The sequence below is a fragment of the Pantherophis guttatus genome, chromosome 11 (assembly GCF_059756535.1).
Source record: "Pantherophis guttatus breed Tessera chromosome 11, ASM5975653v1, whole genome shotgun sequence".
Lineage (NCBI taxonomy): Eukaryota > Metazoa > Chordata > Lepidosauria > Squamata > Colubridae > Pantherophis > Pantherophis guttatus.
In genome coordinates, this window is record NC_142073.1 from 21,867,964 (window position 1) to 21,895,941 (window position 27,978).

The window sequence follows — 27,978 nt, forward strand, 5'->3', positions numbered from 1 at the left end:
GGGGAATTCTGGGAGTTGAAATCCACAAGTCTTAAATTTGCCAAGGTTGGACACCCCTGATTTAAAGCATATATCCTAAGGTGCTTGGTTTATTCTGATGCAATTCCTCCAAGCTTCATAGAAGGATTAGATTCAGGACAGTAGAAGTCAATATGATCAATCACACATAGATAGAGTTTGTTCTCCATTCTAAAATGAGTACATGGAGTAACTGGCATGCCCAGTGATATTTCTAGTCTCCCCTGACTTGATTCATTTTGTTTTTACATACAATTTTTTATCTACTAAGAAACTGGAGAGCTGCAAGGCACCAACCCTGGACTTCAGCTTTATTTCCTGGACTATCTCTGTGTCCTATGTACTGTATTTTTCGGAGTATAAGATGCACCTTTTTCTCCCCTAAAAGGGGGTGAAAATTTGGATGCATCTTATACAGCCCCTTATGTAGCCCCGCCCACCCGCCGGCCCCCACCCTTTGGTCTCTGCCTCCCAGCAATTTACCTCCTTGCAGCAAGCAGCAAGAAGAAACAGCCCATTTCAGCTTCAGCGCAGCCTAATTAGACAAGTTGATTGTCCCTCCTGACTCTCAGCTGTTTCAGGCTGCAGGGATTGCCATTGCCTATGGCTGCGTGGACCTCTGCTGCTTACTGCAAGGAAAAAAATTGCTGGAGCAGATTTTTTTTCCCCCTTGTGCTAATCAAGCTATGCTGAAAACGAAACTGAAAGTAAAGCAGGCTGTTTGCTGTAACGAGGCTAAATTGCTGGGAGGCAGAGGCAGATTTCTTTTTCTTGTTTTCCTCACCAACAAAGGTAGGCGAGTCTTATAGTCCGGAGCGTCTTATACTCCAAAAAGTACGGTAAGCCCCAGAGGAATTGGTAGAAAATAAAATTTTCTTGGATATGTGGCCACCTGTGCAGAAGAAAAAAAATGTTCAACTTGACTTATGGCCTTAGAGTAGGGCTGTCAAACTTGATTCCATTGAGGGCTGCATCAGGGTTGTGTTTCACCTTGGGAAGCCGGGGTGGTGGGCGTGGCTGGGGCAGGTGTGGCCAGGGTGGGCGTGGCCAGCTCAACGTCACTCATCAATGCTCCGTTTTTGGCTGCGACGGCCTCCTGCAGTCCTCTGCCAGTGAAAACGGAGCTCAGAGAGGCCATGCACAGCTCTCCTGAGCTCCATTTTTGCTGGCAGAGGCACCGCAGGCTGGTCCTTTCCTGTTTCTAGGGTGGCCCCACAGGCCAGATCTAAGCACCCCATCCTGCGGGCCTTGAGTTTGACACACCTATCTTAGAGGTTCTTTTTTGGGGAGTTATTGAGGGTGGTGAGGACCATGCCAGCTTGCCTTCTGATAAGTTTGTGAAAGTCCTGAATCAAAGTAAGATTCCATGGGAGCAATTGAAATAATCAATGGTGCATGACTTCAATTGACTTCAATAGTCAAAATACTAACCATAAAAAGAGGTACAATTCAGTAGTGAAATTCAAATTTTTTTACTACTGGTTCTGTGGGCGTGGCTTGGTTAGCATGGCAGGGGAAGGATATTGCGAAATCTCCATTCCCACCCCACTCCAGGGGAAAGATATTGCAAAATCTACATTCCCACCCCACTCTGAGGTCAGCCAGAGATAGTATTTGCCAGTTCTCCAAACTACTCAAAATTTCCGCTACCGGTTCTCCAGAACCTGTTAGAACCTGCTGGATTTCATCCCTGGTACAATTGAGCTTGCATTTACAATCGTAGGTCATGTCCATTTTTAACTGGGTAACACATGTGACCATGTGAGATTTTATTACCTTTTTTGTAATAAGCGTTAAGAAAACCTATTGTTTGCTAGGGGGCATTTTCCCCAGAGTTAGGGTGCACAAGTCAGAACTTTGAATCAGGGTCCCAAATATCTTTTTCGTGGTATGATGTAACTTTAGAATGATTGCTAAGTGGTTGGTCATAAACCGAGGACTGCCTGTAGGTTAAAAAAAACGAAGCAGAAGAAGACAAACTTCGGATACATTCAGGGGTGAAATCCAGCAGGTTCTGACAGGTTCTGGAGAACTGGTAGCGGAAATTTTGAGCAGTTCGGAGAACTGTCAAATACCAGCTCTGGCTGGCCCCAGAGTGGGGTGGGAATGGAGATTTTGCAATATCCTTCCCCTGCCACGCCCACCAAGCCATGCCACGCCCACCAAGCCATGCCACGCCCACACAACCGGTAGTAAAAAAAATGTGGATTTCACCACTGGATTCATTTCCTGCCTCTTCTAACCCTGCCCTCTTCTAACTCTTTTCCAGTATGCGACTCTTTCTCCCTCAACGAAACCCTGCACGGAGACACTTTTCGCCAGCCCTGGTTTATCGACCAGCGTTTCACCTTGTCTACCTTGTGCCTCCTGGTGATTTTCCCGCTCTCCATCCCAAGACAAATTGGCTTCCAAAAATATACAAGGTAAGACAGAGTTCAAAGGGCCCATTTTTGGAACCGGGGTCCGCCAGGGATTAAGTCTAACTCCAACTTGGATCTGATTTACATCCCGGGTATGTTTTGGGAAGAAGTGAAACAGAATATGGGTTTTTACCCTGGTTGGACAGAGTAAGGTGCAGAACAAGAGCACAGAATATAGAATAATAGGGTTGGGAGGTCTTCTAGTCCAGCGGTCACCAACTGGTGGTCCATGAGAAAATTTTGGTGGTCCGCAGAAAAATTATTTGCATTATTTATATTGCACTAAATCAGGAGTCCTCAAATTACAGTCCCTGGGCCAGATACGTACAATGAACATTTGTGTTGCTGCAGAGTCTCCCCCTTCGGGGTCTTTTTGTGTGGGTCGGAGGGGGGCAGAAATTCCGACTTGGGGTCTGCTTCAGCCTCCTGGTGCAGGGCTTTGGGCAAAGGCTGGAGGGAAGTGCCGCTGGTGGCGAAGAGCCGGAGGGCCTCGTTCCAGTGGGACTGCATCATGGCCTGGAACTGGCTGACCATCTCAGCCCGCTGAGCCTCCAGGTGCCGGTACCTGGCCTTGCACTCCCACAGGTCTTCCCTCTGCTTGGAATGCCTATGCTCCTAGTCCTCAGTGAGGTGCTTCTACTGAGCCTCCTTCTTGGCCAGATCCAATTTGAACTGAGCTGTTTTGCCAACTCTTTCTCGTGGAGGCTGCTTAGCTCCAACAACTGCTTCCTGTTGGGGCCCTAAGGAGCCTGGGGAGGCGAGGAGTGGCTGGGAGGGGAGGGGCGAGGCACCCCTCCACATGAATGACATTGAGTTGGCCATGCCCACCCAGTCACATGCCCACCTACCCACGCCCACCCAGCCGGTCATTAGGCAGATCATATTAGTGGTCCGCGGGATTTAAAATTATGAATTTACTGATCCCTGAGGTCCGAAAGTTTGGTGACCCCTGTTCTAATCCAACCCCCTGCTGAAGACCTTATACCTTTCCAGACAGATAGCTGCCAGTCTTCCCTTGAGAATCTCCAGTGATGGACCACCCACCACTTCCTGCATTCGCATGACTTCATTTTGTGATAGTTTTGCTGAAGGCTGGCTCTGGCATCTGGTTTTCAGCAAAATTATGCCCATAGGGTTTGCTCAATGACCACGACCTTTGCCCAACGACTGAGAGCAGTGGCGGCTTTACAGCTGTGGTGTTTGCTTAATGACTGCTGCAAACACATCATTGGTCATTTTACGACCGTCAAAACTTACGACCTTAATGGGCAGGCTCCATTATAGTCATATAACAGAAGAACAGAGTTGGAAGTGACCTTGGAGGTTTTCCTTAAACAAAAGAACAGAATTGGAAGTGACCTTGGAGGTCATCTAGTCCAACCCTCTGCCCAAGCAGGAGACCCTACACCGTTTCTGACAGATGGCTGTCCAGTCTCTTCTTGAAAGCCTCCAGTGATGAAGCTCCCACAACTTCTGAAGGCAACTTCTGTTCCATGGGTTGGTTGTTCTCCCTGTCAGAAAATTCCTCCTTATTTCTAGGTTGAATCTCTCCTTGGTCAGTTTCCATCCATTATTCCTTGTCTGGCCTTCAGGTGCTTTGGAGAATAGCTTGAGCCCCCTCCTCTCTGTGGCAGCCCCTCAAAGGTCTTCTAATCCCTTTACCATTTCAAACAGATGGTTGTCCAATCTCTTCTTTAAAACCTCCAGTGATGGAGCATCCACAACTTCTGGAGGCAAGGCGTTCCACTGTTAACTGTTCTCACCGTTAGGAAATATCTCTTCAGTTCTAGGTTGGTCCTCTTGAGGACTTACTGCAGAATCTTTTGCCTCTGTCCAATTTTGCTCTTTCTGCGCATCTTTTCCAGTATCCTTGGTACTTTAGCTGCCTGCTACCTGATGCTGGTCATTGTGCTGAAATATTATCTCCAAACCGATCACGCTGTTAAGCAGGAACGTCTCCATTCTGCTAGGTAAGTATGGATATATAGACACCCGTAGTTGTACTTGATGCAAGTCATACATCGTTGTGGGATTATGTGAGGAGACTCTTGACCCTAGGGGTCAAACTAACCCATAGGTGAGGGGTGTCAAAGACAAGGCTGTCAAACCACATCGGATCCGACCCGTGGGACCATCCTGGAAAATGTAAGGGGCCGGCCTGCATCGCTTCAGCCCAGTCTACCCAATGCGAAGAGGAAACATGCCAGCAGTTTGGGGAGTGGCGTCAAGCTGGCCACACCCCACCCAGTCGGCTACAGCCACCCAGTCGGCCACACCCACCTGGCCCCCCGAGCAGAGGTGGTATTCAGCCGGTTTAGACCAGTTCGCCTGAACTCAGACTTAACCCCTCCAAGACTGAGTGGCTGTGGTTTCCGGCGTCCCGTCATAGTCAGTTGACTCCATCACTGACTATTGGGGGTGAGATCTTGGCCCCCTCAGAGAGGGCTCGCAACTTGGGCGTCCTCCTGGACTCACAGCTGTCCTTAGAAGACCATCTGACGGCTGTGGCCAGGGGGGCTTTTTATCAGGTTCGCCTGATTTACCAGTTGCGTCCCTTTATGGACCGGGACTCCTTATGCACAGTCACTCACGCCCTCATCACTTCCCGTCTGGACTATTGTAACACTTTCTACATGGGGCTCCCCTTGAAGAGCACCCGGAGGCTCCAATTGATCCAGAATGCGACCACGCGGGTAATTATGGGAGCGACTTGATGCTCCCATGTAACACTGCTTCTGCGCGAGCTGCACTGGCTCCCGGTAGTCTTCCGGGTGCGATTCAAGGTGTTGGTTGCCACCTTTAAAGCACTCCATGGCATGGGACCTGGGTATCTACGAGACCGCCTTCTGCCACCGATAGCCTCCCATCGACTGGTACGCTCCCACAGAGAGGGGCTCCTCCGGGTGCCGTCAGCTAGACAATGTCAGCTGATGACCCCCAGGGGGAGAGCATTCTCTGTGGGGGCCCCTACCCTCTGGAATGAGCTGCCCCCGGAGAGTCGTAGGATTCCTGGCCTGCGCACCTTTCGTCGCGCCCTAAAAACATTATTATTCCAACAAGCAGGGCTGGCCTAAATGATAATAATATTTTTACTATTTTAATTGGGTTGTTTTATTAGAATTGTCGGCCATTTTATTTAATTGTTTTAAATTGTTTTTAAAATTTTTATAGTGTCATGGTTTTATTTCTGGCTGTACACCGCCCTGAGTCCTTCGGGAGAAGGGCGGTATAGAAATTTAATAAAATAAAATAAAATAAATAAATAACTGGTAGCAGAAATCGCAGGTAACCGCCCTGACTACCCGTCTTGGCTCTATGCCATCTTATTTTGGCACATTTTTGAGGCCAGGCGCATACATGGAAGGCAGGCAGATGTGCGAACCGGTAGTAACATAATGTGAAACCCACCGCTGCTCCCGGTTCAGACCGGTTCTATAGAACCGGTAGTAAAACCGGCGGGAGGCTCCTCCCACTGACCCTGATGTCATCAGAAGCGATCTGCGCATGCGCAAAAGCATGGCGTGTACAACAAGCAAAGCGAATGCATGCGCGCGATCCTATTCTGAACCGGTAGTAAAGGCAAGTAGAACCCACCCCTGCCCCGAGGTCAACCCCAGCCCTGATGTGGCCCTCAATGAAATTGAGTTTGACACCCCCTGCCATAGGTGCCAAGAGATGCCATGGTCTCCAACAGGGTGACTGCAGTATTAGGCAGTATTATTCTTATCAATCATAATGATTACCTTCCCTGGGAGCAAACTGGATAAAATGTCCAGAGGTGTTGATCATGGATCTTCTTAATGTGGGAACCTTTTATCATCTTTGGTGGCTTTGCCCAAAAATTAAAACATTCTGGATGAAAATTAAAATATGGATAACAGAAATAACAGAAGAAGAGATTGACCTAAAACCTGAATTTTTTTTATTAAGCATACTTAAAAAAAGTAGTAGAAAAGAAATAAAATACATCACATTACATATAATTACGGCGGCTAGATTAACCTTAGCCCAATCCTGGAAATTAGAACAGTTGCCAACAGAGCAACAAATAATCCAAAAAATATTCATATGTGCAGAAATGGATAGATTAACTTTAAAATTAAACAACAAGGAAATCTCACAGTATTACAAAATATGGAACAGATGGTATGAATGGATCAATCGATGGGAAAAAAAACTAAAGTCAAATATAGTAAGAAATTAAGGGTAACAAATTTACACCGGCATTAAGAAATAAAGGTTAATGTATATATGTATTTACATGTTCAAATATAGATAGACAATCCTGTTTGTTAGTTTTTAGTATCTTTGCAATTTAGAATTGTACTTTCTTTTGTAGAGCTAAGAACGTTTTATACAATTTTTATCTTTTTATATTGAATAAAGTTTGTTTTTAAAATTAAAAAAAAATGTGGAGGGAAAAAATGAAGTGAATGGTATTGCCAGAGAAAACAGATTTATTCCCTCACCACCTGGCACTGCTTTTCTGCCTGACCAATTTAGGTAAGAATAACAGATTAACACAGCTGAAAGGGTCCTTGTAGGTCATCTAGTCCAACCCCACCCCCCAGCTTTCCCAAGCAGAAGACTCTACACCAGTGATGGCTAACCTTTTTGCCATCACGTGCCGAAAGCGTGGGGAATATGTGTGGTGGGGGTGTATCACACGTGCGTGTGCCCACACCCATAATTATATGCGCCCTGCCTCCCATGCATGCACGCGAAACTCCACCCTCCCCGCACCGGTGCTCCCCCTGCTTTTGGCACACGATGGCATGGTGTGCCCGCTAGGCCTGTTTTTTTACTCTCCCCAGGCTCCAAAGCCTCTCTAGGAGCCTGGGGAGGGTGAAAACAGCTTTCCCTACACCCCCTGGAGGCCGGAAACAGCCTGTTTCCCTACTTCTGGTGGGCCCAGAAGGCCCGAAAATCAGCTGGCCGGCACACACATCAGAGGTGGGTTTCAGCAGGTTCTGACCAGTTCTGGAGAACCAGTAGTGGAAATTTTGAGTAGTTCGGAGAACTGGTAGAAAAAATTCTGACTGGCCCCTGCCCCCATCTAATCTCTGCCTCCCGAGTTCCAGCTGATTGGGAGGAAATGGGGATTTTGCAGTAACCTTCCCCTGGAGTGGGGTGGGAATGGAGATTTTGCAGTATCCTTCCCCTGCCACACCCACCAAGCCACGCCCACCAAGCCACACCCACAGAAACGGTAGTAATTTTTTTTGAAATCCACCACTGCTCCAAGGTCCCTTCCAACTTCTCTTCTCTTCTCCTTCTCCTTCTCCTTCTCCTTCTCCTTCTCCTTCTCCTTCTCCTTCTCCCTCTCCTCTTCTCTTTCGTTCTCCTTCTTCTCCTTCTCCTTCTCCTTCTCTTTCTCTTCTCTTCTCTTCTCTTCTCTTCTCTTCTCTTCTCTTCTCTTCTCTTCTCTTCTCTTCTCTTCTCTTCTCTTCTCTTCTCTTCTCTTCTCCTTCTCCTTCTCCTTCTCCTTCTCCTTCTCCTTCTCCTTCTCTTCTCCTTCTCTTCTCCTTCTCCTTCTCCTTCTCCTTCTCCTTCTCCCTCTCCTCTCCTCTTCTCTTCTCTTTCGTTCTCCTTCTTCTCCTTCTCCTTCTCCTTCTCCTTCTCCTTCTCCTTCTCCTTCTCCTTCTCCTTCTCCTTCTTCTCCTTCTCCTTCTCCTTCTCCTTCTTCTCTTTCTCCTTCTCCTTCTCCTTCTCCTTGCACGCCGGAGCTGATCTCACATGCCCACTGATATGCGTCCACATGCCACAGGTGGCACGCGTGCCATAGGTTTGCCATCACAGTCCTACACCATTTTTGACAAGGCAAGATGATGGGACGGGGGCACCCAAGTGTTCTTTTATTTACTTATATTTTTATTAAATGTCTATGCTGCCCATCTTATCATCAAGCGTCACTAAGTGGATTATGAGATAAAAATGACAACGTACACTTTAAAAAGATAAATATTAACATTGAAATGCAGAAAGGTGACTAAGGAAGAAGCCAATCTACAACGGGGGAGGAGATGCATTCTTTAAATATCTTTCAGGGTATTTTCCTACCTAGATAGCCAATAGACTCTGATTTATTTGGCCGTTTCCATGTAGACCAATGGCAGGCACCTTCATAATGTACATCCTTGTTTTGTTTTTCAATCGCACAGCTCTTGGGCCTCCATGTTCAGCGTTGTCCCAACCATCTGTTTCGGATTTCAGGTAATAAAGTGAATATTTCCCCTTTTTTCCTTAAAGGGTGAAGGAGATATGGGGGCTGATCCATATCCTTTGTCCATCCTCGTTGCAAAAGGACACTTAAAGTTATAGGTATCTCTGAGGATGCAATAACTTAGATGTAAGTGTACCTTTTTTTACTATCAGGAGAAAAAGAGTAACTTTGTCATTGATTCCCCATTCCTTGTTTACTTCAAAATCAGGAAATTGAGAAGTGTTGAGATACGTTAAGCACCACCGACAATGCAACTACCCTTCAAAAAGACCTTGACTATATGTCAGATTGGCCTAAAAAATGGCAACTTCAAATCTCAACCAACAAATGCTCTGTCTTACACATTGGCAAATATATATATATATATATATATTTGCCAATGGTTTTATATATATAACCTTAAGGTTATATATATAACCTTGGTTACGTAGGGAAAACCTGGCTAGAGGAAAACACACACACACACACACACACATATATAAAGTGTTTTACCGAGACACCTGGTCTACTCCAACATGTGGGAGAGAGCATTCTGCTACTCCCACATGTTGGAGTAGACCAGGTGTCTCGGTAAAACACTTAATCTTTCCCCTGGCTCAGGTTGATGAAGGGAGGAGAACTTGTGACTCAGTGGTTAATACAACTGCCTAACATGCAGGCAGCCCAGGTTCGAATCCAAGTAAGGGTAAGGCTGGCTGATGAGAGCTAAGAAGCTTGAAATAGTTCTATACCAGTCTCCCTTTATTTCTTTATCAGTCAAATATATTTGGTATATATATATATATATATATATACCAAATATATATGTGTTGAGATATATATATCAACACATAAAATACAAATTAGATGGACATGACCTTGTAGATGAACCTCAATCTGTCAAGGACCATGGAGTACTCATTTCTAAAGATCTAAGTGCCAAAGCTCACTGTAACAACATTGCCAAAAAGGCATTAAGAGTTGTTAACCTAATCTTGCGTAGCTGCTTCTCTGGTAATATTGTACTACTAACTAGAGCATACAAAACATTTGCTAGACCAATTCTCGAATACACCTCATCTGTCTGGAACCCGCACTGCATATTGGACATAAACACAATTGAGAGAGTCCAGAGATATTTTACGAGAAGAGTCCTCCATTCCTCTAACTGCAATAAAATACCTAATGCCGCCAGATTTCAAATTTTGGGCTTAGACAAATGAGAACTACGCCGACTTCCGTCTGACCTAAGCATAGTACATAAAATTATCTGCCACAATGTCCTTCCTGTCAATGACTACTTCAGCTTCAACCACAACAATATAACGAGCACACAATAGATACAAACTTAAAGTGAACCGCTCCAAACTCGATTGCAGAAAATATGACTTCAGCAACAGTGTTATAAAAGGGATAAATAGAATAATATAAATATAAAAGGGATAAATAAAAGGGGTGGTATAAAAGGGATAAATATAAAACAATATAAATATAAAAGGGATAAATAAAAGGGATGCTCCCTTGACGGCAGGAATGGGTATCGACAGCTTTAGGGATGTGAAGTGAGGAAGAAGTCAACGCAGTGAGTTCTGGGCAGGCAGGAGGTTTAGCGCTCTGCTTTGAATTCCAGTGCTTTGTATTTGCCTTCCAGTGTCATGAAGCCTGTGTGGCCATCTACTGCAGCCTGAGCGATAAGAGATTATCCCACTGGGTGGTGGTTTCTGTGATGTCCATGCTCTTCTGTCTGTTGATATACTCCCTGACAGGTATCTTTCTCGTAACGTTCTCCATCAGAGAAGAAACTTTTCACATCTGGTGCCCTCAGAAGATACTAATAAAGGAGAATATTTGTAGCTCAAGGTTGACATGAGGGGATGTTCTCTGAGCTTGGTAGTTTTCTTGCAGACGTTTCATGACCCAGATAGGTAACATCATCAGTGCTAGAAGGGAATGGTGTTTGCAGGGGAGGAGGAGGAGGAGGAGGAGAACGACGACTGTGTTAATTCAAACCTTTATTGTCAGTGCACAACATATGTGTTGAGCTCCCTCAGTGCACCCCCACCCCGACACAATACAACTCACAGTCAAGACAGAAAATCCCTAACCCAATAGATCATATTAAGGAAACACCCAGTCCTATTGCACCAGTGTGGGGTCCTTGGTGCCCTCTGAGCTTGGTAATTTTCTTGCAGACGTTTCATTACCAAACTAAGTAACACCATCAGTTCAAGAAGGGAGTGAGGTTTAGAGGAGGAGGAGGACGACGACGACTGTGGGGTCCTTGGTGATCTCTGAACTTGGTTTGTTTTCTTACAAACATTTCATTACCCAACTAGGCAACATCATCAGTGCTAGAAGAGTGTGAGGTTTGTGTAGTGAAGGAGTAGGAGAAGGGGAGAAGGACCTTGGGGTCCTTGGTGCTCTCTGAGCTTGGTTGTTTTCTTGCAGATGTTTCATTACCCAAACTAAGTAACATCATCACTGCTAGTGAAGCCAGCACTGACGATATTACCTATTTTAAGCTGGGGTATGAAATCTACTTACCTTCCCTACCAGTTCGGAAGTGCACGTGCTGCACACGTATGCACGCTCTGCGCACATGCACGCTCTCATTACGTGCATGCTTGGACCCTCTGCGCATGCGCAAACCTTCTGTGCATGCCAGAGGGTAAAAAACAGGTTACTTCCTGGTTAAGACCAGGAAGGAATGGCATCTGGGCGGCTGGGTGGAGCCTTGTGCTGCCGCCGCTCCCGGTTCTCCGAACCACCCACTGCTGCTGCTCCCGGTTTGTACGAACCGGTGCAAACCGGTAACATTTCACCCCTGGTTTGAGCAATGAAATGCCTGCAAGAAAACAACTAAGTTCAGACGGCACCAGACTGGATTTCAATGCCACTCCATTCTAGTCAACTACTGGCTAGGCAGCCTGAGCATTGTAGCGCTTGAAATCTGACAAATAGATATTGGGATATATATTGGTCCTAGATGGGAAATAGTCCAGTTTGCTGGAATTCTTATAACCCCCTCAAGAAATTTCACTAAAAGTGACTTGGTGAGAATCATCAGTGGGCAAAGAATTCTTTTGGGTTTAGAAGTTTAAGAGTTTGCCATACATTTTCTTTCACCCAAATAACTAAACTAGTGGAGTTTCTAGTGGTCTCTGAGCTTAGTAGATATTTCATTGTCCAACTAGTTAACATCTTGTGTGTGTGTGTGTGTGTTTGCGCATGTGGAATTTGCTGCCCATTTATATATAGTTGCCAATTTGATTAACCACTTCCTTGATTAATCAGAGAACCATCAAGGAGGAAATCCCTACCAAAAGTGGAGAGTTATTATATATTATATTATATAATACCATGTTTCCCCGTGTCTTACATTAATTTTTGCTCCAAAAGATGCATTAGGCCATATTTTCTGGCTAGGGCTTATTTTTGGGGAAAATACGGTACTAAATGCATCCATCTGGCTGACAGTCTTAACTGGGGCTTATTTTGGGAGGTAGGGCTTATATTATGAGCATCCTGAATATCATGGTAGGACTTATTTTCCAGTTGGGTCTTATTTTGGGGAAATATGGTACTAAATGCATCCATCTGGCTGACAATCTTAACAGGCTTATTTTGGGGGATAGGGCTTATATTATGAGCATCCTGAAAAATCATGCTAGGACTTATTTTCTGGTTGGGTCTTATTTTTGGGGAAACAGCATACTGTATATAATATATAATATACCCTTTTCCCCCGAAAATAAGACATCCCCTGATAATAAGCCCAATCAGGCTTTTGAGCACATGCGCTAAAATAAGCCTCCCCCCGAAAATAAACCCTCCCTGAAAATATTTAAATGCAGAGCTGGAAATCAGGTAAGACGGCAGGAGGAGCCCCGTCTTGCTCCACGTGCCCCAAAATAATAAGACCGCCCCGAAAATAAGGCCAAGCGCTTATTTCGGGGTTCCAAAAAAATATAAGACAGGGTCTTATTTTCAGGAAAACACGGTATTATATATTATTATATATTATAAACGGGCAGAAGACCAGAGATTTATTTGCACTGGAAATTTTTCTGAAACAATGATGCATCAGATCACAGATCGTCTAGCTATAACCTCATGGTTTATTTCCTGCCAGGTTTGTACGGCTACTTAACATTTGGAGCTGATGTCGCAGCGGACATCCTAATGTCCTACCCTGGAAATGATGTGATGGTTATTGTAGCCCGGCTGTTATTTGGCATCTCCATTATCACCATCTACCCGATAGTCCTTTTCCTAGGAAGGTGAGAAGCAAAAAATAACAGTTTCTAGGACTTTCAGAGGTGTTAAAGTCTGTTTCAGAAAAACCCAACGGTTTGACGTTTTCTCAAAACTGGGTCACCACACACAGTCTTTTTATTCATCGAGGAGAACCAGCAAAAGACTTGAGTTGCTGTCAAGATCTTTTGGGAGACAGTAGGAAGTTCTTGGGACAACTGGGATGTAAAAGTGGTCTCGTCCCCCAGAAGGAGGGAGGGCATGGGAAGAGTTCCTGAAGTGACCCTCCCTAGTCTTTCAGAGAGTATAAGGAGAGGGGGGCGAGAGGAATACTTTCAGTCTTGCAAGATTTGTTAATGTAAGCTGACAATGGAGCTAGAGATCAGGGGTGAAATCCAGCAGGTTCTGACAGGTTCTGGAGAACCGGTAGCAGAAATTTTGAGCGGTTCAGAGAAACGGAAAATACCACCTCTCGTTGGCCCCAGAGTGGGGTGGGAATGGAGATTGTGCAATATCCTTCCCTTGGAGTGGGGTGGGAATGGAGATTATGCAGTATCCTTCCCCTGGAATGGAGTGGGAATGGGGATTTTTTTTTTTAATTTGATTTATATGCCGCCCTTCTCCGGAGACTCAGGGCGGCTTACAATGCGCTAAGCAACAGCCTTCATTCTTTTGTATATTTATACAAAGTCAGCTTATTGCCTCCACAAACCGGGTCCTCATTTTACCTACCTTAGAAAGGATGGAAGGCTGAGTCAACCTTGAGCCTTGGCGAGATTTGAACCTGCAATAATTGCAGGCAGCTGGTCTTAATAACAGGGTGCTTTAGACCACTGTACTACCAAGGCTCTTTTGCAGTATCTTTCCCCTGGAGTGGGGAGGGAATGGAGATTTTGCAGAATCCTTCCCCCGGAATGGTTAGGGAATGGATATTTTGCAGTATCCTTCCCCTGGAGTGGGGAGGGTATGGGGATTTTGTAATATCCTTCCCCTGGAATTGGGTGGGAATGGAGATTTTGCAGTATCCTTCCCCCGGAGTGGGGAGGGAATGGGGATTTTGCAGTATCCTTCCCCTGGAATGGGGTGGGAATGGAGATTTTGCAGTATCCTTCCCCTGCCACGCCCACCAAGCCACACCCACAGAACCGGTAGTAAAAAAAAATTGGATTTCACCTCTGCTGGAGATGATATTCACAGTTGTGTTTCCTGTCTTCAAGGACCAACAGTTCCTCTTTTAAAGACCACTCCGTCGTGGTTGATAATATTCACTTTTCTGGGTTTAAAGGAATCTGAGGAAGTCAAAGCTTATCTGGGAAAGTATTTAGAGCAGGGGGGTACAACCTTGGCGATTTTGACTTGTGGACTTCAACTCCCAGAATCTTCAAGCTTCCAAGGTTGAGAAACACTGCCTTAAACATTAATCCATTTATTCCTCTAGATGGGGGTGGGGGGGTGTCCAGCCTTGGCCACTTTAAAACCTGTGTGTTGTGTAGTTGATATTAAATGCAAAACAGTTCCAAAAAAGAAACAGACTTTATTAAAACAGATGAGCATTAGCTCAGATGGGTGGACTTCTGGGAGTTGAAGTCCACCCATCTTCAAGCTACCAAGGTTGAGAAACACTGGTTTAAGGCATCACCAGATTCTTGAGCCATTATATAAATGCACCAATATGTCTCTTAGGTCGGTCCTCCAAGATGTGTGCCTCGGCTCCAAGCAGGGCTGCATCCAGATGGAAACCAATGAGAAATGTATACGGATTTTGCTGACCACTGCCTGGGTAGTAATCACCCTCATCATTGCCCTGTGTGTACCTGACATCAGCGAGGTGGTCAGCGTCATTGGAGGCATTGGGGCTTTCTTCATCTTCATTTTTCCAGGTAGGTCCATGTCTCTTTTCTCTCCCGGGAATCGTTAAAGAGTTTGATGGTCAAGGGAGGAGGGAGGGAAGGGGGGAGGGGGTAGCAGCAGCTGGTCAGGATGCGAAAACTTGCCTGATGACTTATTTTGTAAAAACAACCAGTCTGCTGAATTCCATAGAATCATAGAATCCTAGGGCTCAAAGGGACCTTAGAGGTCTTCTAGTCCACCCCCCATTCAAGGCAGAAGTCCTTATATCAACTCAGACAAATTTTTATTTTTATTTTTTTTAATTTGATTTATATGCTGCCCTTCTCCGGAGACTCAGGGCGGCTTACAATGCGTTAAGCAATAGCCTTCATCCTTTTGTATATTTATACAAAGTCAGCTTATTGCCCCCACAAACTGGGTCCTCATTTAACCTACCTTAGAAAGGATGGAAGGCTGAGTCAACCTTGAGCCTTGGAGAGATTCGAACCAGCAGTAATTGCAGGCAGCTGAATGTTAATAACAGGCTTTTTAGTCTGTTGAGCTATCCAGGTTCCTTGGACAACAAATGGTTGTCCAATCTCTTGTTTATTTTCATCCATCCATCCATCCATCCATCCATCCATCCATCCATCCATCATCATTCATTCATTCATTCATTCATTCATTCATTCATTCATTCATTCATTCATTCATAATATATTATCTTTTATCAATAGGAATAAAATACAAAACAGAAAAAAAAAACATACATCGAACAGTAACAACAACAAAAAAGAAAAAAAAATGTGTACAGAAAAGTACAGAAAAATGACCCAAACGTACAATTACATTAAACATATTTTAAAAAATCCACCCTCGCTGGATGTTGAAAAGAAAAATAAAATGAACCCTCCTTACATAACGGGTCTATAAACAGTTATAAACCTTCTCATCCTTATTTAATAAGAAAAATATATCGTGTAAACAAATATATTGCAGGAACTGGGTATGTCTAGTTTAATGAAGAGAAGGACTAGGGGAGACATAATAGCAGTCTTCCAATATCTCAGGGGCTGCCCCAAAGAAGAGGGAGTCAAACTATTCTTCAAAGCAATGGGTGGAAACTAATCAAGGAGAGAAGCAACTTAGAAATAAGGAGAAATTTCCTGACAGTTAGAACAATTAATAAGTGGAACAACTTGCCTCCAGAAGTTGTGAATGCTCAAACACTGGAAATTTTTAAGAAGATGTTGGATAACCATTTGTCTGAAGTGGTGTAGGGTTTCCTGCTTGGGCAGAGGGTTGGACTAGAAGACCTCCAAGATCCCTTCCAACTCTGTTATTCTATTTCTATTTCTAAATATTTTGGATAAGGAGGTGTCTATCTAATAATTGAATTGACTCAACATCTGATCTCTCTTTCTCTCTCTTTCTCTATCTACCGTGTTCCCCCCAAAATAAGATCCTGTCTTATATTTTTTTGAACCCCGAAATAAGCACTTGGCCTTATTTTTGGGGAGGGTTTATTATTTTGGGGCGCGTGGAGCGAGACGGGGATCCTTTTGTCGTCTTACCTGATTTCCAGCTCTGTCTCCCTAACCCTAACCAGAGGAAATGGCGGGGACCGGCTGTGCATGCAGTTAAATATTTTTTGGGGAGGGCTTATTTTTGGGGGAAGGTTTATTTTCAGGGGAGGTCTTATTTTCGGGGAAACAAGGTAGTCTATTTCTCTATCGCTATCTCTCTCTCTCTCTCTCTCTCTCTCTCTCTAATCTATCTATTTATCTATCTATCTATCTTTCTCTCTCTCTCTCTCTCTCTCTCTCTATATATATATATATATAATTTATTTATCTATCTATCTTTCTATCTATCTATCTATCTTTCTATCTATCTAATCTCTCTCTCTCTCTCTCTCTCTCTCTCTCTCTCTCTTTCTTTCTTTCTATCTATCTATCTATCTATCTATCTATCTATCTATCTATCTATCTAATTATCTATCTAGTCTATCTCTCTCTCCCTCTCCAATGGAGCACCCACCACTCCAGTAGGAAAGCTGTTCCACTGATTAATCATTCTTACTGTCAGGAAATTCCTCCTTACTTCCAGACTGAATCTCCCTCTGATGAGCTTCCACCCATTGCTTCTTGTCTTGTCCTCTGGTGCTTTGGAGAATACGTCGATCCCTTCTTCTCTGTGACAGCCCTTCAAGTATGGGAAGACGGCTATCACGTCTCTCCTCAGCCTTCTTTTCATTAGTCTAAACAGACACAGATCCCTCAACCGTTCATCATACGATTGAGCATCCAGACCTCTTATCATCTTCGTTGCTCTTCTTTGCACTCTTTCTGGAGCCTCAGAATCATTTATGTATCATGGCGAATCAGAACTGGACGTAGATTACGTTAATACTCTACTTCAGTGTTTCTCAACCTTGGTAGCTTGAAGATGGGTGGACTTCAACTCCCAGAATCCCCCAGCCAGCAACGCTGGCTGGGGGATTCTGGGAGTTGAAGTCCACCCATCTTCAAGCTACCAAGGTTGAGAAACACTGCTCTACTTAGTTAATTAATTAATCAATTAGTTAATTAGTTAATTAGTGCATTAACTACAGCGCAGGTGGCCAGATTCTATGCAGCTGCAAAGACGTGTCTTCTCTACCAAAGCGAAGTTATATAACAATTTGTGGCAAACCCTTTGCATTGCTTACTCCTTTCCCTTTTAGTGTTGAACCTACAACGGGCCACACAGTTTAGGGATTATAATTTTAGTATAGTGAGACCATGTATAATGAACAGACCGGATTTTATTATAGATTTTAGTTGTTCTTTATTATTTTCTACGAGAATTTTTAATTGTATATTTACTGAGCGTTTTTGTTTGTTCTGCATAAAAAAAATAAAGAGTGCATTATGGAGCGGTACGATCACTTTCCCCTCAAACACATTTGCGACAATGTTTTGAAGCCAAATATGATTTGGTCAAAACCATCCATATGTAATTTAAACCTTCATTAGTTAAAGAAAAAAAAACAATAGCAATAGGACTTATATACTGCTTTCCAGTGCTTTCCAGCCCTCTCTAAGCAGTTTACAGAGTCAGCCTATTTGCCCCCAACAATCTGGCTCTTCATTTTATCCACCTCGGAAGGATGGAAGGCTGAGTCAACCTTGAGCCAGTGAGAATCGAACTGCTGGCAGTGGGCAGAGTGAGCCTGCAATACTGCATTCTAACAGGAAGGAAGGAAGGAAGGAGGGAGGGAGGGAGGGAGGGAGGGAGGAAGGAAGGAGGGAGGGAGGGAGGGAGGGCGGAAGGAAGGAAGGAAGGAGGGAGGGAGGGAGGGAGGAAGGGAGATAGCAATAGCCCTTAGACTTAATCTACTGCTTCACAGCCCTCTCTAAGCTGTTTACAGAGTCAGCCTCTTGCCCCCAACAATCTGGGTCTTCATTTTATCCACCTCGGAAGGATGGAAGGATGAGTCAACCTTGAGCCAGTGAGAATCGAACTGCTGGCAGTGGGCAGAGTGAGCCTGCAATACTGCATTCTAACAGGAAGGAAGGAAGTAAGGAAGGAAGGAAGGAAGGAAGGAAGGAAGGAAGGAAGGAAGGAAGGAAGGAAGGAAGGAAGGAAGGAAGATAGCAATAGCCCTTAGACTTATCTACTGCTTCACAATACTTTCCAGCCCTCTGTAAGCTGTTTACAGAGTCAGCCTCTTGCCCCCAACCATCTGGGTCTTCATTTTATCCACCTTGGAAGGATGGAAGGCTGAGTCAACCTCGAGCCGCTCAGGATCGAACTGCTGGCAGCTGGCAGAATTAGCCTGCAATACTTCATTCTAACCACTGCACAACCGCTGATCTTTGAGGAATTGTTTATGTTGAATGCTATCTATTTTTTCTCAGGTTTGTGTTTGGTGTTTGCAATGGAGACGGAGCCCTTCAGGCCAAGAACCAAGTACGTTTACTACCCCCAACCCCTCAACCAATTTTTTTCTGCACAATAGGAACAGACAGTTAAGTTGCATTAGAATTAGTGGCTGGTTCCATTCATCGGTCATCTACTTTTAGGCATCAAATAGATTGAAGCCAACCCTCATCGCTTACTGCAAAGCGGCTCCATCATTGTGTGACCAGGTGCAAAATGGATTCATGATTCTTCCGGCTGCATTTTTACAGCCTTTGCATAGGCTACATGCAGTGGTGAGTTCCTCCTGGTTCGGCTCGGTTTGGCCGAGCCGGTAGCGATGATGATATGATGTCACCGAACCGATTCTCTTTGTTCGGGAGCTGCCCCCCCGCCCTCCCCCCCGCGTTATTCTTACCCTTTATTTGGCCCCACCCCCAATCTATTGCTGCCTCCCGAGTCCCAGCTGATCGGCTAGAAGGAAAAAAAACTGTTTAAACTCTTGCCGCGGGCCTTCAAAGGGCCGCCCTACAGTTGATCAGTGACCTTTGATGTCTTTGGCAACCTGCCAAAGGCTTTTCTTGGCAAAAACCCCACAAAGTTCAAGAGACGCTGACAAGAAGCACTGGAATCAACGTTGCTTCTCTACAAAGAACCCAACGGCTCGTTGCTGCTCTTGTAAGCCTTATGGGAGTGGCCAATCATCTCCTGGCCTTACTCCTGAGTTGTCCTTTTTTCTTCAGCTGCTCTTGCCTTCTGGCAGCTCTTCGCATGCGTGCACTAGGAACAGGCTCCTCCTGTTCCTCTCCCTCTCTACTGTCAGCCTCTGGAGGCTCCGGGGTCTGCGCATTGCTCCCAGATGGCCCTGGCCCCATCTCTGCCTCTGACGCAGAGCCCTCATCTGAGCCTTCCACAGACTCCAGGACTGGCCCATTGTCCTCCCCAGCCTCCTCGCTGTCCAACTACACTGCCAGCTCTGCAGGCTGCTGGCAGACAACACCTTGGTTCTCACGCCGGCTGGTAGATGTTATGGCTAGCCGGCTGAGGCACCACATTCCCAAGTTCCCCTCCCATGCTCTCCCTCCTCCCCCTTGAATGGCAACCAAGAAATGAAGCAGAGGTAAGCATGGCTTCAGCTGAGGTCGTTTGGCAGGTTGACACGTCCCGGTATTTCTATAAAAGCTGGATCTTCATCCAGGTTTTATAGAAGACATGTGTTCTGACCCAGCTCTCCAAACCCGACAAAACCTCTGTATTTAAATCAATAATTCTTTTAATAGGAGTGCCAGCAGCCCCAGCAAAAAGTTTCTCTCTCAACGCAGGCTAACAGGTCTGTCCAGCAGGGAGATGAATAGTTGTCTGCCACATCTATTCATCTCCGCCCCCAGCCTTTTATTCCCAGAGCTAGGGTGGGGCTTTGCTAGCAGTGGTGGCTCTTCCTTTCCAAGGACCGGCCCATAGATTTCCACTGCTCTCCTCTCCTCTGCTTTCTGTGCATCTGCGCGTCAGGCACTGGACCCAGCTGCTCCTCCTCTTTCTCATCAGCCACCTCCAGGTCTGGGGGCTGTTGACTCTCCATCTGAGGGCTGACGGACGGCCCAGGCTCCACCTTTGTCTCTCTCTCTCTCTGTGTGCCAGCTCCATGCCCTCTTCCCCCTCAGAGCTCCCAGGTTGCCTTGATGCTGACCCCGACTCCCACGCCTCCTCCTCCTCCTCCTCCTCTGATTCCGCTGTTGGAGGGGCTGACAGGCCACAATAATATGCGCAACATGGCCTCTTTTCCCCACTTCCTTGCAGGTCCTGCCTAATTGCCTGGGGAATCATCACCGTCTTTTGTGGAGCTTTCATCTTTGGGCAAAGCACAGCATCTGCCGTCATGGTCCTATTGCACAAACTCTAGCCAAAGTCATCAGGCGAGGTGATGTTGCCTCTAAGAGACGCTCTTCTTCACAACTGGACTATTGTGATGCAGTGCTCCGTGTCACTGACAGATGCGGTAAAATCTCAGTTGAACGGGGTTAATTTTAGCAGTTCTTTGGAAGCAAAGAATTGCCTAAGAATTACAGCACCGGCATTTGCAAATAATCCGGACAATTCATGCTATTTCCTTTGCAGTGATTTACACTGTAACATTCACATCAATTGCGTCATTATACACAATGGTGCCAATGTAGTGAAAATGACATCATGGAAAAGAAATGGCAGTGACAGAACCCCCCCCCCCCCACATTCCTTAAATGGCCCCTTAAACTGAGATTTTACTATGCTGGTCATAATTTAACTCATACTCACATTTTATCTATCTGGTATTGTTAATAAAAGTGACGTGTTAGTCATGTCTCTTGTTGGATGGAGCTGTTTTTAAATATTCTTATGGATATTTAACAGGGGTGCTGGGCAGATTTTATTGCACATTACATACAGTCTTCAATTAATGACAGTTTGTTTAATGATGGTTTCAGTTAATAACAGCTTCCTAAAAAGTCAGTTATATGACTAAACTCAAACTTACGACTGTTACCCTACCTCTGTAGTGACCTGAGCAAAATTTGGATTCCTAGCAGCTCACTTTTATGATTGATTGCAGCATCCAGCACAGGGGTGAAATCGCTTAACAACCGTGGCAAGAAAGGTCGTAAAATGGGGCAAAACTCACTTAACAAGTGTGAAATGTAAAATTTGTTACTACCGGCTCTGTGGGTATGGCTTGGTGGGGGGGGGGTAATGTGACTGGGTGGGCGTAGCCAACTTTTTTTTTTAACTTTTCAAAGCATTTTTTCTAATGCTTTGAAAAGCCTCTGCTGATCAGGCAACTCAGCTGGGATCGTCAGAGACTTTTCAAAGCATTTTTTTTACCACCTCTTCGGCCAAGAGGTTGCAGAAAAAAATGCTTTTAAAAGGCTCTGACGATCCCAGCTGAGCCGTGCGATCATCAGAGGCTTTTTTTTTACTTTTAAAAGCATTTTTTCGTCAGAAGAGGTAGCAGAAAAAATGCTTTTAAAAGTAAAAAAAAAAAAAGCCTCTGATGATCGTGCGGCTCAGCTGGGCATGGTGGGGGGGGGCAGGGATTTTTGCTACCGGTTCTCCGAACCACTCGCTGCCATCGTTACCGGATCGGGCGATCCGGTCCAAACCGGGAGCATTTCACCCCTGATCCAACAATCCTATGAATGTGCGTCTATGGAGATCGTCAATCATTCAGGTCATGGTTCTCCCAAAAGTTGCTTTTTCAAGAGACAACTGGACTTTTTGCTTTTTCTTTTGAAGACTTTTCGCTTCTCATCCAAGAAGCTTCTTCAGCTCTGACTGGATGGTGGGGAACGGAAGGATTTATATTCCTGGCAGACAGCTGGTCATTTGCATCCTTTTAGAGGGTCGTTGAAGCACTTGGAGGTTTATCTTTGTCCTCAGGGTCACCTGAGTAGTGCAAATGATTCCTGTAGTCTGCAATTTTTTCCCTCTGGAAATCCATTCCGACTCCCACACCATTCCAAGGGTCTCCATCCCAAATTGTATAGCTAAACATCTGTAGAGATTCTCAGTCCTCCCGGTCATGGTTGTCCCAAAGGTGTTTTTTCAGGAGGCAACTGGACTTTCTTGTTTTTTCTTTTGAAGACCTTTCGCTTCTCATCCAAGAAGCTTCTTCAGATCTGAGGAAACCTCTTGGCTGAGAAGCGAAACGTCTTCCAAGAAAAAACCAGAAAGTCCAGTTGCTTTCTGAAAAAGCACCTTTAGGACAACCATGACCGGGAGGACTGAGCATCTCCATAGACGTTCCTCAAAACAGCTTTCTGCATTGTAGGGATATAGTTGTAGTGGGGTCTGGAATACCCCATATTTTGTTTTGAAGCAAGTGCCCAGAAACATCATTTGATGTTGGGATCAAAGCAATTCTTACCACTCAATCCCTTAACATTCAGTTCTCTGGATTATTTCTCTGCTCCATCCTTTCTCCAACATGTTGCTTTCAGGGATGCTTTGGTAGTCAATACTGGCTGGGGAGTATGGGAGTAGGTGTTCACTGCATCTGAAAAATGCCAGCTTAAAGATAACTCTGATTATATAGAATTTGACTATAGAGCCCCCCCTCCCCTCTCTGTCTGTCTGTCTGTCTCTGGTATTTGATGGTTCGTATAAATACGTGAATAAGTGATGCATTTTAAAAATTGTGTATACGAATGTTTATATGAATGTGCAATTTTTCCTGCTAGTTTCTGGCAAAACAGTGGTTAAAAAATGCAGTTGGTTAATCTGGTTTCACATTTATAACGGCTATGACTTAACATACAACGATGGTAAAAATGGTTGTAAGATTGGGTCTGGTCACATGGTGACTTGACTTATGGCTAGAGTTAAAAACAGCCACGAGATCGAGTCTGGTCAGGTGATGACTTGACTTACAACTGCAATGTCCTACGACAGAAATGCCTGTTCCCACTGTGGTCATAAATTGAGGACTACCTGTATCAGAGCAAAGTCAACGGGGGAACCCCAATTCACTTAACAACTGCATGGTTCATTTAACAATCGTAGTGATTTGCTTAACAACGGTGGCAAAAGTCATGAAATGGGGCAAAACTCAACAGCTGCCTTGCTTAGCAATGGAAATCTTGGGCTCGGTTGTGGTTGTAAGTCGAGGACTACCTGAGTGGCAAGACAGTCCAGCTACTACCTGAAATCAACATGTTCTTTGCATACATTCGTTGGGGATAATTGGATAAGTACTGATGTTATGAGGATGGCCTTACATTGAGCATGAACTGTCCCCCATGAATCAGAATGGTAGAATCCATAGCACAATCCAAATCTAAGAGCAGAGCTCCTCAAACATGCTGGCTGGGGAATTCTGGGAGTTGAAGTCCATGCATTTGAAAACTGGCAAGGATGGGATAGGATAGAATAGGATAGCGAATGGAGAAGAATGGAGAATGTAAAGAAGAGTAGGAAGAGGAAGAGGAATAGAATAGAATAAAATTAAGAACAGAAAGAATGGAATGGAATAGAATAGAATAGGAGAATAGAATAGGAATAGGAATAGGAATAGAATAGAATAGAATAGAATTAAGAACAGAAAGAATGGAATGGAATAGAATAGAATAGGAGAATAGAATAGGAACAGGAACAGGAACAGGAACAGGAACAGGAACAGGAACAAGAATAGAATAGAATAGAATAGAATAGAATAGAATAGAATAGAATAGAATAGAATAGAAAATAGAATAGAAAATAGAACAGAACAGAACAGAATCAGAGTTGTAAGCGACTTTGGAGGTCTTTTATTCCAACTCCCTGCTCAGGCAGGAAACCCTATACCATTTCAGACATGGTTGTCCAATCTCTTCTTAAAAACTTCCAGTGTTGGAGCATTTACAACTCCGGAAGGCAGCTTCTGTTCCATTGGTTGATTGTTCTCACTGTCAGAAAGTTCCTCCTTATTTCCAGGTTGAATCTCTCCTTGGTCAGTTTCCATCCATTATTCCTTGTCTGGCCTTCAGGTGCTTTGGAGAATAGCACTCTCTGGGGCAGCTCCAGTGGTGGGTTTCTCCCAGTTTGGCTCAGCTGGTAGTGGTGACGATATGACGTCACCGAACCAGTTCTCTTTGTCCCGGAGCTGGGCCCTCCCGCCCACCCACCCCCCGTTATTCCTACCTTTTATTTCTTCTTTTTTAGCCCAGCTGATAGGTGTGGCAGAGTGGATTGCCGCACCTCAGCTGGGCAGATTCCTAACATGCAAGTTTGGCGCGCATGCAGTGATCACGCACGAAGCACATGCACGAAGAGAACTGGTAGTAAAGCCGGTTGGAATTCACCACTGGGCAGCTCCTCAAATATTGGAAGACTGCTATCCTGTCTCCCTGGTCCTTCTCTTCACTAGACTAGCCGTGCCCAGTTCCTGCAACCATTAATCGTGTGTTTTAGCCTCCGGTCCCCTCATCATCCTGGTTTCCATTCTCTGCACTCTTTCTTAGAGTCTCAACACTGAGAAGCACTTGTCTTAAGAGATGGCGAGGAAAATGAAAACAAATCCAAAGGTCTCTTTTAATCTTTTCCTTTTTATTTGGTTATCTGTACTTAGTCATAAAACCGTACACAATGGCACATGTTTATATCTTAAAATTTGCCTATATGTTTGCTAACACTGATACCGTGCCGTCCGTGCTAAGCTTGGGAGCTACATCGTTTTATTTCTAAAACAGTACACATCAGCTATCAAAGGTTACAGTCAAAATGAAGATATATGAGCCACATTGCCCAGAGAAAGAGGTGAGGATTTGGGGTGTGGGGTGTGGGGTGTGTGGGAAATCCCTTGTTCTATGAAAAACTTGCCTGCTTCAGTCTTGTTAGAAACAACTGTTTTCGGTTTGGAAAAGAAAATGCGCATTATTTGGCAGAGTAAGATAATGCTACTTTTTCTACAGTACGCGGAGAGGGGGGAGAGATAAATACATCAAGGCTTGTTTTGATTGATTCATGCAACGGTGTTAAAGTGGGAGAACAGGCAAGATGGGTGAGGGGTTTCTCCAAGGGTCTCTTGCAGCTCTTATTACTAATTTAAAAAACAAACAAACAAACCTTGGAAACAATTCTGAATGGTTCAGATTCTGCAGGAATACTCAGTACCAACCTGTTGGAATAAGTGGTGGTTGGGTGGACAAAGAGAAGAGGATGTCATGGAAATTCTCAATCATTCAAGTCAAGGTTGCTCCAAAGGTGCTTTTCCAAAAGGCAATTTTGGACTTTTGTTTTTTTTTCCTCTTGAAAACGTTTTGCTTCTCATCCAAGAAGCTTCTTCAGTTCTGAACCAGTGGTGGGATTCAGCCGGTTTGGGCGAAATGGTAGTTAAATTGCTTGCCGGCCCCACCCCTTCCATGAGTCCCCATGCACTCCATTTTGGCTCCCAGGTAAGTGCAGGGAGGCTTCCTAGGCCCAAAAGGGGGCGCGGGGGGCAGCCCTCCTCCCCGCAGCCCATTTTTGCTCCCAGAGGGGTGCAGGAGGCCAAGTGCTGCCTGTCATACACCCTGGCCACGCCCACCATGGCCACGCCCAGCCAACTGGTCATTATGGCAGAAAACCACAACCAAGAGCCGAGGTAGCGCAGTGGTTAGAGTGCAGTACTGCAGCTACTTCAGCTGACTGCCAGTTCAGCAGATCAGCGGATCAAATCTCACCGGCTGAAGGTTGACTCAGCCTTCCATCCTTCCGAGGTGGGTAAAATGAGGACCCAGATTGTTGGGGGCAATATGCTACTTAGTATACTGTCTTTGGTGTAAGCCGCCCAGAGTCCTCGGAGAGTGGGCGGCATAGAAATACGAATAATAAAAATAAATAAATAAACCGGTGGTTAAAATTATTTGAATCCGCCACTGTTCTGAACCCACCACTCCAGGAGGAAAGCTGTTCCACTGATTAATCGTTCTTGCAGTCAGGGAATTCTTCCTTATTTCTAGGTTGAATCTCCTTCCGATGAGCTTCCACCGATTGCTTCTTTTTCCTTCCCGCAAATACTATGGATAATAAATCAATGCCCTCTTCCCTGTGAGAGCCCTTCAGGTATTGGAAAGGCAAGCTGTCATGTCTCTCCTGAATCGTCATTTCGTTTCGCTTCCCATCCAGGAAGCTGCTTCGGTTCTGAACCGAAGAAGCTTCTTGGATGAGAAGCAAAACTTTTTCAATGGGGGGAAAAAAAATGAAGAAAGTCCAGTTGCTTTTTGGGAAAAGCACCTTCGGGACAGGGAGAAGAGGACCTTAGAAACGGAAAAGGACATGAAAGGATATGTGCAGTAGTATGCTGGGGTTGGCTGGAATTTCCTGGAATTTTGTGAGTTGCTTGATGAGGAGAGCATGTTTATCAACGTCTTTTGAGTTCATAAAACTTGGCAGCTTTAAGACTTGTGGACTTCAACTCCCAGAATTCTCCAGCCAGCATAAGTGCACAAGTCTGAAAGCTGCCAAGTTTGAAGATCTCTAAAACAACAAAAGGAAGAGAGAGCATTTCCCCTACTGCAGATCACTGGATATGTTACTTCACTGTGGTCTGAACCAGGCCAGGTTGTTAAGGCAGGCCATCACAAACCATCTAGTTTGGAAGAAAAAAAACTTTCCTTGGTGAAACACTGAATGCTCTTGGGGAAACACCTGCTAAATTTATTTATTTTTATTTTTTTTTAATTTTAATTTGATTTATATGCCGCCCTTCTCCAGAGACTCATCAGGGCGGCTTACAATGCGTTAAGCAATAGCCTTCATCCTTTTGTATATTTATACAAAGTCAGCTTATTGCCCCCATAATCTGGGTCCTCAATTTACCTACCTTAGAAAGGATGGAAGGCTGAGTCAACCTTGAGTCTGGCGAGATTTGAACTTGCAGTAATTGCAGGCAGCAGATGTAAGTGGATGTTAATAACAGTGCTTTAGTCTGCTGAGCCACCAGAGCTCCTATATTTATCAAGGAATTTTCACCAGTGCTACATGAAACCTTGCAATCAAGCTAAAAGTCTATACAGATTCTCAGCCATCTAGGCCACGGTTGTCCTGAAGGTGCTTTTTTCAGGAGGCAACTGGACTTTCTGTTTTTTCCTTTTGAAGACGTTTCGCTTCTCATCCAAGAAGCTTCTTCAGCTCTGACTGGATGGTGGGGAATGGAAGGATTTATATTCCTTGCAGACAGAGATGGTCATTTGCATCCTTTTAGAGGGTCGTTGAGGCCACTTGGAGGTTTGTCTGTGTCCTCACGGTCACCTGAGTAGTGCAAGTGGTTCCAATTCTTAGAACTGCTGAAAGGACTGTGTTGTAGACACAGTTCTTCCATTCCCCACCATCCAGTCAGAGCTGAAGAAGCTTCTTGGATGAGAAGTGAAACGTCTTCAAAGAAAACCCAAAAAGTCCAGTTGCCTCTTGAAAAAAAACACCTTTGGGACTTGCAATCAAGCCCTCATCTCTGGCGGCTACCAGACCAGACCAACATTTGTTACAGGCTTGGGGTATGTAGCTCAGGGGAGGAAAAAATGGTTTGCTGGCCATTGCCTAGTGGGAAGATAGTTAGGCTTCTTGTTGTTCCTTCCTCCACTTCAAAAGGGCAAAGAAATCTCATTTCTAGACAGAAATGCATTGGGAGGAAGGGAAGGAGAAGAAACGACACAGGTAACAAAGTTATTAGAAAAGATAAGAGTGTGCTTCTCTGCCAAAGAGAGGAAAGGACGTTGGCACCGGCCAGGCGAGGAGAAGGAAACCCATCTGAACTTCCCTTTGGGACACTCTCTTCTCCAGTTCAGTCTCGGTTGAGGGTGCACCAGGCAGCTGCAATGAAAAGAGAAGCGCTCAGAAAAAAGGATCAGATATACATACATACAT

At 44.9% G+C, this 27,978-nt stretch overlaps 2 protein-coding genes across 2 annotated transcripts in view; one reads left to right on the forward strand and one right to left on the reverse strand.

Annotated features, from left to right (window-relative positions):
- Window positions 1-20,977, forward strand: part of SLC38A8 (solute carrier family 38 member 8) — a 46,100-nt gene extending 25,123 nt beyond the window's left edge. Inside the window, exons 4-11 of the mRNA XM_034425492.3 lie at window positions 2,288-2,441; window positions 4,304-4,408; window positions 8,600-8,651; window positions 10,292-10,406; window positions 12,773-12,920; window positions 14,578-14,774; window positions 18,627-18,678; window positions 20,425-20,977. Of these exons, the coding sequence (XP_034281383.2) occupies window positions 2,288-2,441; window positions 4,304-4,408; window positions 8,600-8,651; window positions 10,292-10,406; window positions 12,773-12,920; window positions 14,578-14,774; window positions 18,627-18,678; window positions 20,425-20,527 (926 nt within the window). The 3' untranslated portion in view covers window positions 20,528-20,977. The remainder of the gene's footprint in view (window positions 1-2,287; window positions 2,442-4,303; window positions 4,409-8,599; window positions 8,652-10,291; window positions 10,407-12,772; window positions 12,921-14,577; window positions 14,775-18,626; window positions 18,679-20,424) is intronic.
- A 3,683-nt stretch (window positions 20,978-24,660) lies between these two features.
- Window positions 24,661-27,978, reverse strand: part of NECAB2 (N-terminal EF-hand calcium binding protein 2) — a 217,849-nt gene continuing 214,531 nt past the window's right edge. The window contains exon 13 of the mRNA XM_087877001.1: window positions 24,661-27,924. Within this exon, the coding sequence (XP_087733127.1) occupies window positions 27,896-27,924 (29 nt within the window). The 3' untranslated portion in view covers window positions 24,661-27,895. The remainder of the gene's footprint in view (window positions 27,925-27,978) is intronic.